A 13,230-nucleotide genomic window follows, 5' to 3' on the forward strand; every position below is an offset into this window, starting at 1 on the left:
CATGTCTCCTAAGATACCTTACCAGAGAGTGATGAGAAGAGATTGCCTCTGACTGATCCCCAACAAAGATTTTTATGCAAACTTCCTCTTGCTCATATTTTCCAATTCATAACTACTGCTCAGAGCTTTTCAAACAGCTGTCAGCAGGTAATATGAGTATGATAGCACAAAACTGCAAGATACAGGTAATGTCCTGGGAAAAAAAGAGTTTGTTAATCCCCCTGTGAGGAAAGGCATACGCGATCATAGTTAGAGCTACTTGCCCAGTTCAGCTGTGATATCCTAGCATGGTGACACTACAACACAATACTCCCTTCAGCTTCCTTACTTCTTCTAAAGGATGGAGGGTAATAGAACCATCAGCAGTCAACTATAGGAAAAAAAGGTAACATTATTTTGCTGTCCAGTAATTAAGGTGTTAACACTTTGACTTTAATTCCTTTTTTGGTGTGATGCACTAATCATATCTATACATCAATTGATTACAGTGTTTAGTTGCAAATCTAATCACCTGAATCTTCGAAGTAAGCACTTTGCATTTATCTGAATAGACATTTTGAGCATGTTCCTGATACAGGTGTCAAAAAACTAGAGGCAAGCTGGCATGGAAGACACCCATGTGAAAAACATATTGAGAGGAATGCTGCTTATTGCAACCGCAGGACACAGAAGATAATGACCCGCTCCAGCAGTGACAGCAGCTACAACCCTAGGTCATCTTGTAGTAACGGTACTGCTTACCAACTGGCTGACTTGAAGGCAAGGGTACATAGCATTGATGTACCCATTACCAGACAGCCTGGCCTGTTGCACTCATTGTCTGGAAACAGTCTGGAGAGAAATTCCCCGCCTACTTGCAGTGAAGGAGGTGGACTCCTACAAAACACTAAGAAATCAACAGAGATCCTCGTTAGAAAACCTAGGTCATCAAAGCCAAAGCCTCCACCAAGGAAATATTTTAAGCAGGACTGTACAGGTAACGACCAGTGTAATGCAGACAGGAAAGAAAAGCTTGCATCAGAAGTGGCCGTATTGCCTCCTGCAAATGTTCAGGTAAAGCAAAATTTGCAGAAGTCTTTTGTGTGGGGGAGGGGAAAGAGGAAGGGGAAGAGAGCAGCTGTGTGAGGGCAGGAAGAAAGATGAGGGAAAGAGAGAAGAAAGTGTGCATATGTATGAGAGGACTAGGGGAACAGGCCAAGGTTCTCTTTTGAAAATGCTTTTGAAAATAGCGTACATATCTTAGTGAAGCCTGTTTAGTTCTAAACATGATGTTCAAACTAACAAAGCAAAGATGTGTCTCAAGGCAATTTTCTTCCACATCTGAGAATCTGTGCTCAAATCCCAAAGAAGGCAGCAGAGAGAATGAATCCAAGTCCCCCACTGGCATTCCCAGTGAACATGTGCCACTGGTTCCAGTGGGACTGGAACCGCAATGTGCTATGGGCTGGGACCGGAGGAGTTTGCACAGCCTCTGATGTCAACCTGATATGGTTCACCCTGATCTCAAAATTTACTGTGTCAAACTGCTCATGAGCTAGAGAAGAGTCATGTGAAACAGTTTCTTTGTTTCACTAGCGCACTTTATTAAAATAGAAGGTCTAGCATTATGAACAGCTGGTAATTTTGGCCTCAGATATCTTTTTTGAAATAATGAGGTATTAAATAAACTCATTTAAATTGTCAGAGACCCACTTTCTTATTTGCTGTCTTTGAAAACGGAGTGTATATTTGTACATTACTAAATTTCAGTTCCCTCTCCTGTATAAAATAGGGTAGAAAGACACATTTGCATGATTGTGAGATCTGCGTGTTGAAACAGGGCTGTGGTTTTTTTTAAAAAGGAACCTATTTCCTCTGGGTTTAGTAATATGTCAGTAGAAATGAGCAGACCTTAGTGCAATGCAAACCAAACAAGACTGAACTTTCAGTTTTCAAGGTGCATAGTCAAAATAAAATGATACAGCTCAGACTGAAGTCAAGGTGTAATGTTAACATTCAAGTTGAACACCTCATGTAAGGTGACTTCATCATCCTCTAAGAAGAGAGCAGTAGAAACATGTTCATCAACAGCTACTAGAAAATCACCATGCTGGAGTAAAATTCAACAAACTAACAACTTACTGAATTTTCACTGCACACAACTAATTATCTTAGGGCCCTCAGTTATTCTAAGGATTTATTCTTTCTCCTTATCATTAAAATCAATAAACTGTATGAGAGGTCAAGTGCTGTTAATGAAGAGAACTTCCTCTAATAAAACAGTTAATGTGTCTCAGGACAGTAACTGCTATAGGTGCCCAGGAGAGACAGCTTCTTTCTAGAATGTATTTTCAGATCATTAGGAGAAAGATTTGCTACTGCTCTTCACTTCTTTCCTTTATTCCTTAAACATTTTGTATTAGCCATTTTGAGGCCTGCATCCAATAGTTTTGTATGGTGGTTCCACATATTTTTTGGTTGTTTCTTCCTGACCAAGAATGCTTAACTGGTGTTTTTGACTGTGCTTTATACTGTGTCAATAAAAAGGTAGGTATAACTGCATCAGTAAAGCATTAGGTCTGATTGTATGTACCTAGTGCTTCCAAATAGCTATTTCACTTCCCTGAATGTCTAATGTCCATGTCTAATGGCTACAGAACATAGGTACAACTTTCAAAAGTGTCCTTAGAAAGCAGGAGATGGAGGCAGGTTTTCCTGGAATGAGAAAATTGCATAATAACCACCATCCTGTTACTGAAATGCTAAGGAATTGTCAAATTACTGATATTTTTAGGACAATCTCATATGATTCTAGACCTTCAGTCTCTGCCCTGCTTGGTTTTGCTTCCTATCGATAATACTGGAGCTTAACTGCATAGCAGAAAGCATTTCTGAAATAGCAGAGAGCACTTCCAGATTCGTAGCAGACCAAATGGTAACTTGGTATCAATTACAAAATAATCAAGTAATTCCAGAGCATCTGCTAATGCTGCAGCATTTACTGCAACCTCAAACTAATCCTCTCACCCTTTTTTTTCCCAGCCACAAACAAGAAGGGAAGAGCTCTGAAACTGCAGTAATGATTTAAGCTTGTCCAGCTTGTGTTTAATAGTAAAAATCTACAACGGAAAAGAGTGTTTTAATACAAAGTTAGAGGAAATTCATTTTCTGGCTTTGCTTCACTGGTTTGCAAGAGACTACTGAGTAGCTGATTTTATAAAAATCTAGAATTATGGCAGGCAGTCTTTTATTTTACTATGAAGTGGTAGATGGAGTTATTGAAATTGCCTAAATTTATGAGATACTAATTGCATTTTTCTCAGTCTGTTTACAAGTGTACCATAAAATATCACACCGTCTCTCTTGAAATACAGAATGAATTTCAGGATTACATCCCAAGCACAAATGAAACCTTGACTCCTATTCAATATTTCTTTTCAGAGTTTAAAAAAAAAAAAAAAAAAAAAAGGCCAAAAGATGTTTCTCTTCAGACTCATATATAATGGGGTTTGTATAGCTACATTCTGACACACTTCTATTTCCTGTTTGTTCAGCAGGAAGGTGGAGAACCAATGCAAGAGGGACACAAAACTGTTATAACCCACAGTGTCTTTACCACTTCTCCTACAGCACATGACACTGAACACATAGCTGCTGTTCCAGTGGGCAAAGATCAGGAAAGAAAACCAAACCTAGGTATGTTTCATTCCATAAACTTTAATATGATGTTTGCACGTGAACTTAGCATTTAGTTTGGATTCCAAAGTGAGTTTCATACTGACTTCACCTTCAGCTTTAAATGTAGACTGCAGCCATATCTGTAAACTGCTGGGTGAACAGATGAAATTTTAAACCACTGTTTACAGTGATTAGTTTTTGAGAGAGTGAAAACTACATCAAAAGAAGTACAGTAGATGATTATTCTTAAAAAGTGGAAATGGACCTGTATACTATTGCTGTGTTTTTTCAGATGGCAACTTGCTTATTTATACTAAAATTTAGTTTTTAGTTTTAGTATATTGAAGTTTAGTTTTAGCATTTCTAAAAATTGTTTTTATGCATAGTTTTTGCTGGAAATGACATTTCAATTTTAGCCTTCTATTTTAACTTCTATTTAACTGCCATAACCTGTGCCATGACTTCGACATCCGAAAATTTCAGATTATCTTCATAAGTTACAGGCCCATTTAGAAAGGTGCTCCTGTACCTAAGCACAGACGAGCCTTGGTTTTCAGCTAATTCCAGTGTCAGGAAACAGAACTTCTGGATCAAGAGCTGCGAATTTAAAAAAAATAACTTTTCAGAAACTTTAAAAAAAATTGTTGTAGGCTTGAATGAAATTCAAACTTGGTGAAGTAATAACATTGCATAGGTAAAGGATGGATAAGGAGAATCAGAAGGAGTCTTATTTATAATCAATGTTTCTCTAATACAGGGAATCCTCTTTCATCAATACAACGGCCTGTACTTAAAAGACAAGCACGAGTAGATTATAGTCTTGATACAACAACAGAAGACCCTTGGGTTAGAATTTCTGACTGCATAAAAAGCTTATTTAATCCTACCATGAGTGAAGACAACGGACACTTAGATTTGCAATCTGGCATCAACACAAATGAAGAAAATCAAAATCAAAGCAGCTCAGAGGCAGTTCTGCAGAAATCAGATTCAGAAATAGTCAGTTCAAAAGCGCTAAAATCAGATGCAAATGATGCTGTGAAAAAGGGTCCTCCCGTTGCACCAAAGCCAGCCTGGTTTCGCCAAAGTCTGAAAGGACTGAGGAAAGCAAATTCAGATCAAAAAACACAAGCAGAGCAAAGTCCTACTGACCTCCAGAGTATTTCCAGCAAAGAACTGCGCTCCAGCTTATCCCGTGTGTCTTCTAGGGGATCATCAATAAAGCAAAGAATAAGTTCATTTGAATCCTTGAGTGCTCCTCAGTCACCTGAAAAAGTACACCGAAGGCTCAGCCCCAAACCGTCCGTTCAGAAGGAACACTCTCCCAGTGCAAAAGGGTCGGGAGAGGCTCTGCCCCAATTAACCCAAACCTCTCTCCAGTGTTCTGAAAATAGCCAACAGCGGTCAGAGTCACCTGTGCTCATGGGGACAAAGAGCCTAGGTAGATCTCCCTCTCCCGAGGAGGCCCTAGCTAGTGCAGCTAGCTCAGAGAAAAGCAACAATGCCAACACTGAAAATTCCTTGGGTCTCCTAACTACAGAAACCAATGCACCTTCCCCTCTAGTATCAGTAACAAAAGCTCACAGCCTAAGATCACGAAGCTTCCCGCTTACTGCTACCCAGTCTTGTGAGATGATGAAGACGTATGATGAAAAATACAGCAAACTCTATTCCATCAGTAGCCAGGTGTCATCTGCTTTAATGAAATCTTTGCTTTGCCTTCCTCAGTCTCCAGTCCCTCCTGGAAACAATGCATGGGAAACTCTGGATACGTTGTCTCAGTCCTCTGTGGAGGAGGATGGGACTTCTCTCTCACCCACAAATGAAACTCATCACTTGGACACTGGATTTTCTCTAAAGTAAGATACCATATTTAAAATTAGCCTACCAGACCAGTATTGGTGAATCTCTGTGCTGGGCAGCTGATAAATTAACATTCTAGGTTGTAGCACACGATAGTAAAGCACAGAATGAAGTAGGAACTTTTTAGAGTGCAAAGGATGAATGACTCACCTGACTGTTACATTTATTTTTATGTGTTTGTTTATATATTATAAGCTTCTTCCTAGTTAAGGACAAATATCTCCAGCATCTCCATGATTAAGAGGCAGGACTAAAAAAAAAACCAGACCTCACTGCTGCTAATGAAAGGCACGCATTTGCCAGTGAGGAGGCTGAGGGATTTTAATGCATTGTTTCAGGATTATGTGAAAAGCTGCTGTCTTATGACTACACGCTGCCCAGATAAACTAGCTGTAGCTAGTCACTGTAATTAGGTGAGTTAAATACCCAGCTAGTCCTACCATTTAACTTAGGGCCACCAGCTTGCCAGTCTTTGTGGATGAGTTGTGTAATTACACTGAGTATCACTGCAATAATAATACTTTGGTATAGAGAAACAAGTCTGGCACTAGTACATGTAAGTGGTGTAGCGAGAGTGGGATCTAGGCATTCCCTAAGACCCAACAGTACCTCCCTGCCTGGTCTTGCTTCCTACAATAATTTGTATGCATTTTCTGTTAATAACTAGTCAGGATTTCAAAAAACAGCAAAGTGAATAAAGATAATACTTCTGGTAAAATATTTCAAAAGCACACAAGAACCTTCTGAGTTCCATCTCAAAAGGCTTTCTGAAAGTATTAGCTTTGTAGCTTCCAAAATTCTACTGCACAGGAAAAAAAATAAGTTAGTCCTTGTTTTCTCAGAGAGGATCATTACACTGTTCCTTTGATGAGAGGGTGTTGATAAAAGTCAAAAGATAGAGTCTTAATAGCAAAAGAAAACTTCTTAATACCTTTTAATAACTTTTGCCAGAAGGTTACAGTCCGTAATAGCTAAACAACAAGCGATTTATAGTGGTAATCCAAGTAAACACTGGATTTGGTGTGTACATATGAATCTTGTATCTGCACTACTTGACTAGCATTTTCTGGGACCAATTAAAAATACATTGAAAATTGCCTTTCTTAGAAAATGGGATACTTACACATACATCTGTTTAAGTATTTTTTCCTTAAAAAAAAAAAAAAAAAAAAAAAAAAGGGCCCAAACCCACAACCTCTTTTATCTAATCCCAGACTTAACTGGAAAGCACAGAAACACATGAAAATGAGAATTTAAAAAAAAAAATTAACATAGACATGGGCTTTTTTTAAGCTAGTTTCAGCCTGGGGCCAAGAGATTATCGCTATTCTTTTATGCGATGAATCCTACTTCTTTCTGTTAGGCTTATATGCTTAATTTATATAAACACATATTTATAGTACTAATGGCAGTGTCTGCCCTCCTGCTCCAACATTGCGTCTTCTATGCTCTTGTACTTATGTTCTTTCATAACTCAATGTTTCTTTTTTATTCTTTTCTCAACGGCACAGCCTCTCTGAGCTGAGAGAATACACCGTGAGCTTAGCAGACAATGAGAAAGAGGAAGAGAAACAGGAACATGGCTCACCTCAAGCTTCCGGTGCAGCAGGGCAGTCTGTCATCTCTCTACTTTCCCCTGAAGAGTTAGCAAAGCTTATAGAGGAAGTCAAATCACTAGATGAGGCAACCTTAAAGGTAAATCTGCTTTTCTGTGCATTCATGATTTTCAAAGGGAGCTGCTGAGTTGACATATCTAGTTAATCTTTGCAACATGACATTATTATAAATAAAACAGTCATAGCAATATGTATCAGTAGTAATGTTTAGCTCTTTTGACCAGAAATTTCAAAGAAATCTACAAAGACAGCTAAGCAAGACTAACACCCATTTTCCTAATAGGATAACTGAGGTATACAGCAGGTAGGGTCAGAGTATGCAAAAGTAGGCACTAACATTTTGGAGGCCTTTCTTTTTATTTGGTTTCACAGTCTGAGACACATGATGCCTGATTTTGGGGATACTGAACATCCTGTAGTCTTACTGGAGTCATCTAAAATTGTGATAACGCTCAGAATAAGTCAGAATAAAGGCTAAATTTGTTCACAGCAGAGATTTTTAAAGACAGCCCATACTAAAAGAAGCAGATAACATCTAGAACTCTGTGCTGAAAATACAGTCTTCTGCTGGCAGCTATGTGCTTGCTGTGTTGGACACCGTAAGCTGCCAAAAGCAGCATAACAACATTAATGTAACAAGAAGACTAAATTAATATATTTTGTTTTTTTAGCTAACTGCAGTGACATGGCTTCTAGGTTAGTCCTGGTTTGCGCCTGTCCTGTGTGGAGCTTGGGTAGTGAATCCATATCTGCCTTTCAGAAGACCAGGTAGACATATTCTCATATCATAGATGTATTCTCACTGACTACATCAAACTTCGCAGCTACTGAAAAGCACTTGAGTGTGGCATGAACAGAATATTAGACTCTATTTCCTTAAGAACTTGCTGGTATTTCACAACCAAAAAGCAGTTCAACAAGCAGAACTAATGAAAGCCGAGTTTTGTATTGATTTGGGTCTCTGGTCAACATCCCACATTGGTATTTTGAGACCTAATTAGCAGTAAAGTTATGCTGCACTGGATACAATGGAGACATTAGCCTCTCTCATACCCAGTCCTCCATTTTCATGAAACTGTCAGGACAGTCTCTTAGAGGCCACTACCCTCTGCCTGGTTGCAGCTGGCCAGTGGATTCAGTGGTGGAAGGAAACAAGAAACAACATCAACGGATGCAACTACAACGGCACACATCCTGAACAGGATTGTGAAATGTGGTCAAGAAAGCCACGTTTCCTTAAGGAACTAGACTAAATAGGAATTTTTTCCATATACACGCTCATCTTTGGAATAACACGGTCAGAAACAGCTCAGTCTACCTGGGGCTGTTACTGGAACACTGAAAAATAAAACTGTGACTTACAAGCAGTTTTTAAGTTATGAATCTCAGATATCCATGCAAGTTGTATGCCAAAAAAAAGAAGTTTCCCCCTTTTTCAGTGAAAAGGCCCTCTACATAAGCCAGAAATATTTTTTCTACAGTATATGATTTTTAAAACCTTTAATTAATTCAATTTATAACCCATATAACCCATTTACTGAAAAAGAATGCTTTTAGAGACAGAATAATAGTTCATAAAATAGGAAAATGATATGCAAATATTTGATCAGAAAACAAATACTAAATATACGTCAGTAATCTAAATATTGCTTATGTCCCTGAGCCTCATTACAAAATGCACGGTAGACAAAAAAGATCTGCTGATTTTCCAGTCATTTGGAGGTATGTTAGGATGTTCTTGACATTATTGCCTTCTCTGCCAAGGAATTTGATGATATTCATGTTACAATTCTGCATAAAGAAGAGGACACTGGGCTTGGATTCAGCCTGGCAGGAGGCATTGATCTAGAAAACAAAGTGATAACAGTAAGTAGCACCTTTCTCAAAAAATACTCCCAAAATGAACACTCTATCTAAAAATATATAACTTAATAGGGTTCTACTGCAGGGGCTGGCTTTCAGCTTAATGAAAGTAGGCAGCTGTCCACTGACAGGGACAAAAAAATTATGGTCTAAAGTGGGAAAGAGTAAGATCCTTCTGCACAGAGCTGCACCCCCAGGTTATTGGCAGTGGTGTCTGGTTTTCTCAGGCACAATTCTCCCCAAACGGCTCTAAAGCCAAGGCCAAACAGCCCACACCCCCCAACAGCAGGAAGCACCAGCCCTCTTGTCCATGTGCTTATAGCAGACCCCGCAGGCAGTCAGGCCTGTGAGGAGGAATGAGGTGAATACATGGGCCCGTAAGGGCTGGAAACTAGAGACAAGCGTCACATCATCTCCTCTCGACTGGCAGAGCAGAGAGAGGATCAGGAGTAACACAGGCAAGATACCTTCCATGGCAACAGGGCCTTGGCCACTTGACACTGGGGCTGGACAGATTACTTAGCACTTGGAAGCTGCTTGAAGAGGGTTGTACTCAGGAGAACTTCTCTGTAAAAAGTTATTCAGCCCTCAGCCCTGGAATGTGCTAGAAGCAACTTCTGCCTGGAAAAAGTAGAAAAGGAAAATGCACATTGTAAAAAGTATTAACTGAGTGATTTAGTGATTTGTCTTTTTTCTTCCTCTTTCTGTGTGTTTGTGGTGACTGGGGTCTTCAATAGGTTCACAAAGTGTTTCCTAATGGACTAGCAGCTCAGGAAGGAACTATTCAGAAAGGAGATGAAGTATTATCCATTAATGGAAAGTCTCTTAAAGGTGCCACTCACAACGATGCCTCAGCAATCATGCGACAGGCCCGACAGCCCAGGCAAGCTGTTGTCGTCACTAGAAAAGCTAAAGATGGAGAAAAGAGTCTTGATGTTTCAATTGATTCTAGTACATCTTCAGTAGCAAGTGATGTCTCACAAGAGTCTGGTGAGTATGTTCAGCGGCATTACCTTGCAGCCCCCATCCATTAACTTCTGGCTATTCATGAAGAGCAGCTCAGTGTTGGCTAGATAGATCTGAGAACCATGATTAAAGACAGTATCATTAATAGAGCACTCCTGGAACAGATACTTGGAATGACTTTGTTGGAGAGGGAAATAATTAATGGATTTCTAAAATAAAGGAACCTTCTGGGAAAGAAAGGCTTCTTCAGTATGAATTTCTGAAGACATACAAAGATTATCAAATATAGTAAAAATATTGAAAGTATATTGACAATTCAATGAACAGTGATTCTTTATTCTATTAGTTTCTATTTTACAGGACTATCTCTTTGTGGAAGAGATAATTTCAAAACATAATCTGGAAATCTATAGCCTTATTTACATACTGCAAGTGAACATTAGTAGCTTTGTAGTTAATAACAGTTTCAAAACTAACATCAAGTCAAATATGTTTACCCTAAATTTTGTTCATTGAACAGATTTTTCTAATTCTAGTAAACATTACCATCTTTCCTTTTTATCTTTCCATTCTGCTGAGAGTTCAAAACACAACTTTCTCTCTCCAGTTTCCCAGAAGATCTCACAATGACAAAAAGAGAAATTAAAAGCTATTATTTTCTCTTTCATTTGGCAGGTTTTGGTGCCTTTGCAAACAAAACAAATAGAAGTTGATTCTTTAACAGATGTTTTAGCTTTTCAGACTATATGGTTCCCATCTGCTAATTTCCCATTTATTTCCAGCAACTGAAGATACAATCTGCACTGTAACTCTAGAAAAAACACCTGCTGGTTTAGGATTCAGTCTGGAAGGAGGGAAGGGCTCTATTCATGGAGATAAACCCATTGTCATCAACAGGATATTTAAAGGTAAATACACTTAAATGTGTGCATGGCAGGTCCTTAGCTGACACAGACTTGTGCAATTCATAACTGACTGCTGATTTATACCCATGAAAATGCTATTTTTTGTAAATACAGCATTACCCATTTCAGTCCAGTGTGACTGATCTGCTGCTCTCTCTGCTCAGAGACCAGGTGGTTTATACCAAACATGCTGGTGATCCTTAGCAAGTGAAATATTTGTTAAAGTGTCCTCCCTACACAGAATTAAAGGAAATTAATTTCCTTTCCTCAGGGATTGCATCAGAACAAAGCAGCCCTGTTCAGCCTGGTGATGAGCTATTACAAGTGCACACGACTGCTATGCAAGGACTCACTCGTTTTGAAGCGTGGAATATAATCAAGGCATTACCCGATGGGCCGATCACAGCTATCATCAAGAGGAAGAATCTGAGCTCTGTTACCACCAAGTCATCTGAAACTTTGTAAGAAGAGGAATTAGACTACCACCAATATTACAAACAGAAAAAAGGTTTCGTTACTGAAAGCCATTTGGCCAGCACAGCAAGATGTTGTGAAAGTATGTATGAAAAAGTACATATGATCCTACTGCCAGTTACAGATGTTTTTGCAATTCCAGAACAAGCTGTTTGGGATAAAATGAGAAGATATGCACAAAATGCTCATGATTCTTATTTCAACTTTCAGAAACAGATGTTACAAAGTGTAAAATAATGATTTTATTAACAATATACTGGTTGTAAAATGTGTGACAGCTACAGTACTGTCTTATTTTAGCCATTAACTTAAGAAAATAAGAAACATATTCTGAGCTAAGTTTTCAGCCCTGTTCTAATAGTTTTGCTCCCTACCCTACATTTGTAGAAGGAGGGAACATGTCTGCAACCCTACAACTAAACATGCTACAGCACAGAAAAAGACTTAAACAATGTGTAAAGGGCAGAGAAATGGGGATGCAAGTCAAAACTACAACAGTCCCTGGAAAACTCCAGCTTTTCTATTCAAACCACAGAACAGTCAAGAATGCCAAAATCTGTCTAGGAGAACTTTCTACTAGCAGCTGACAGAACCATCTCAACTCCAGCAGGCAAACACTGGGAAAAAAGGGAGCATCTGTAGGTGTTGTAAGGGTGAGGCAGGAAGCTAAGGGTAATGTAGTGGAGGTTTTTATATTCATTCTCTGGCCAGAAGTCTGAGAAGACTAATGCAGGAGAGTAACAAAGCCATTTAGAACCATGTCTTATCTCCTGCCTGCACATAAACTTTAAAATATCATGGTATTGATTTCATAAAGGAAGTGTCTGTGAGAGTATATGGAAAATAAAGGTTTTGGACCCAAAGGTCCAGAACACTAGAAGTTATTCTAGAAATACTAAATAACTTGGAGACAAATCTATGCTTCAAATCCTGCTGTCAGTATTTTGGGTCTTTAATCCTCCGCATGGATGTCTACCAGCAGCATGTGTACCTCTGGCAAGATAGTCTCGTACACCCATTTGGTCCACTGACTTATTTCATTAAAAGGAGAGCTACAATAGCAGATACTCTGCCCTAGAAGTAGTCAGTCACTAGCTGAATGCCATATGGCTAAACTGGTTATGGTCCTTGGCTATTCGCCTTTCCATACTTCATGAATTTGCTGCCCTCTTCTTAGGTTACTTAATTTCACCAGACCATAAATTACAGGAGTTCAGAAACTGTTTTATGAACACTGAAGTCAAGGTCACAGAAATGACAATTGACTGAAGGGCAAGTAGGATAGATAGCAGAAGGTATAAATCGCACCCAACCATATAACTTGCTTTGGTCTTTCTTCACGAATCAACCCTATGCTAATCCTGGGAAGAAGATTCTTGACAAGCCATCTGCCACCCCCAGCCCCAGACCCCCTTCCAACTGACATGTCTTCTCCAATTAAAAAAACCTCAAAGCAAACTTTCTACCAGTTGAGTAGCAAAATACCAAAATAGGAGAAAAGTTAAACTGTAAATCTTTTTATACATTTTTTAAATGATAGCTACCCGAATCAATCTGTGTTCCTGGCTTAACAGAGTCTAAGTGAACACCTGGTGCATATACAAGTTCCAAGGTGTTTCAACCACTTGCCCATATCACCAATATAGGAAAAATGTGGATCACTTCTGTACAGTAAAGCAACACAGTTAAAAGTATTTCCTGTAAAAGCTAGATCACACTTTTTTGCTCAGCTTTACGGCTTTTGCAGAGATTGTACCAGGCACAGCCACGGCACAGAATGGCTTAAATTAACGTCAGTGTCATTTACTGAAGATGTCCTCACTAGAAACAGCTATTTTATTTCATCAAATTAAGAACTGACAGAACGATCAACACAGGTTTGGTTT

General features: G+C 38.9%; 1 protein-coding gene across 9 annotated transcripts in view; it reads left to right on the forward strand.

The window, feature by feature from the left end:
- Nucleotides 1-12,160, forward strand: part of IL16 (interleukin 16) — a 49,254-nt gene extending 37,094 nt beyond the window's left edge. For 6 of the 9 annotated variants that reach the window (XM_026121301.2, XM_026121303.2, XM_064517270.1 and 3 more), the window contains 8 exons: nucleotides 578-1,053; nucleotides 3,534-3,675; nucleotides 4,415-5,516; nucleotides 7,032-7,215; nucleotides 8,901-9,002; nucleotides 9,737-9,989; nucleotides 10,748-10,873; nucleotides 11,142-12,160. In XM_026121301.2, the coding sequence (XP_025977086.2) occupies nucleotides 578-1,053; nucleotides 3,534-3,675; nucleotides 4,415-5,516; nucleotides 7,032-7,215; nucleotides 8,901-9,002; nucleotides 9,737-9,989; nucleotides 10,748-10,873; nucleotides 11,142-11,335 (2,579 nt within the window). In that variant the 3' untranslated portion in view covers nucleotides 11,336-12,160. Of the gene's footprint in view, nucleotides 1-577; nucleotides 1,054-3,533; nucleotides 3,676-4,414; nucleotides 5,517-7,031; nucleotides 7,216-8,900; nucleotides 9,003-9,736; nucleotides 9,990-10,747; nucleotides 10,874-11,141 lie in introns of those variants that run through there. The other 3 variants (XM_026121302.2, XM_064517268.1, XM_064517271.1) reach the window with 2 other exon arrangements.
- Nucleotides 12,161-13,230: the final 1,070 nt, after the last annotated feature.

This window comes from Dromaius novaehollandiae, chromosome 10 (assembly GCF_036370855.1).
Source record: "Dromaius novaehollandiae isolate bDroNov1 chromosome 10, bDroNov1.hap1, whole genome shotgun sequence".
NCBI classification, from domain to species: domain Eukaryota; kingdom Metazoa; phylum Chordata; class Aves; order Casuariiformes; family Dromaiidae; genus Dromaius; species Dromaius novaehollandiae.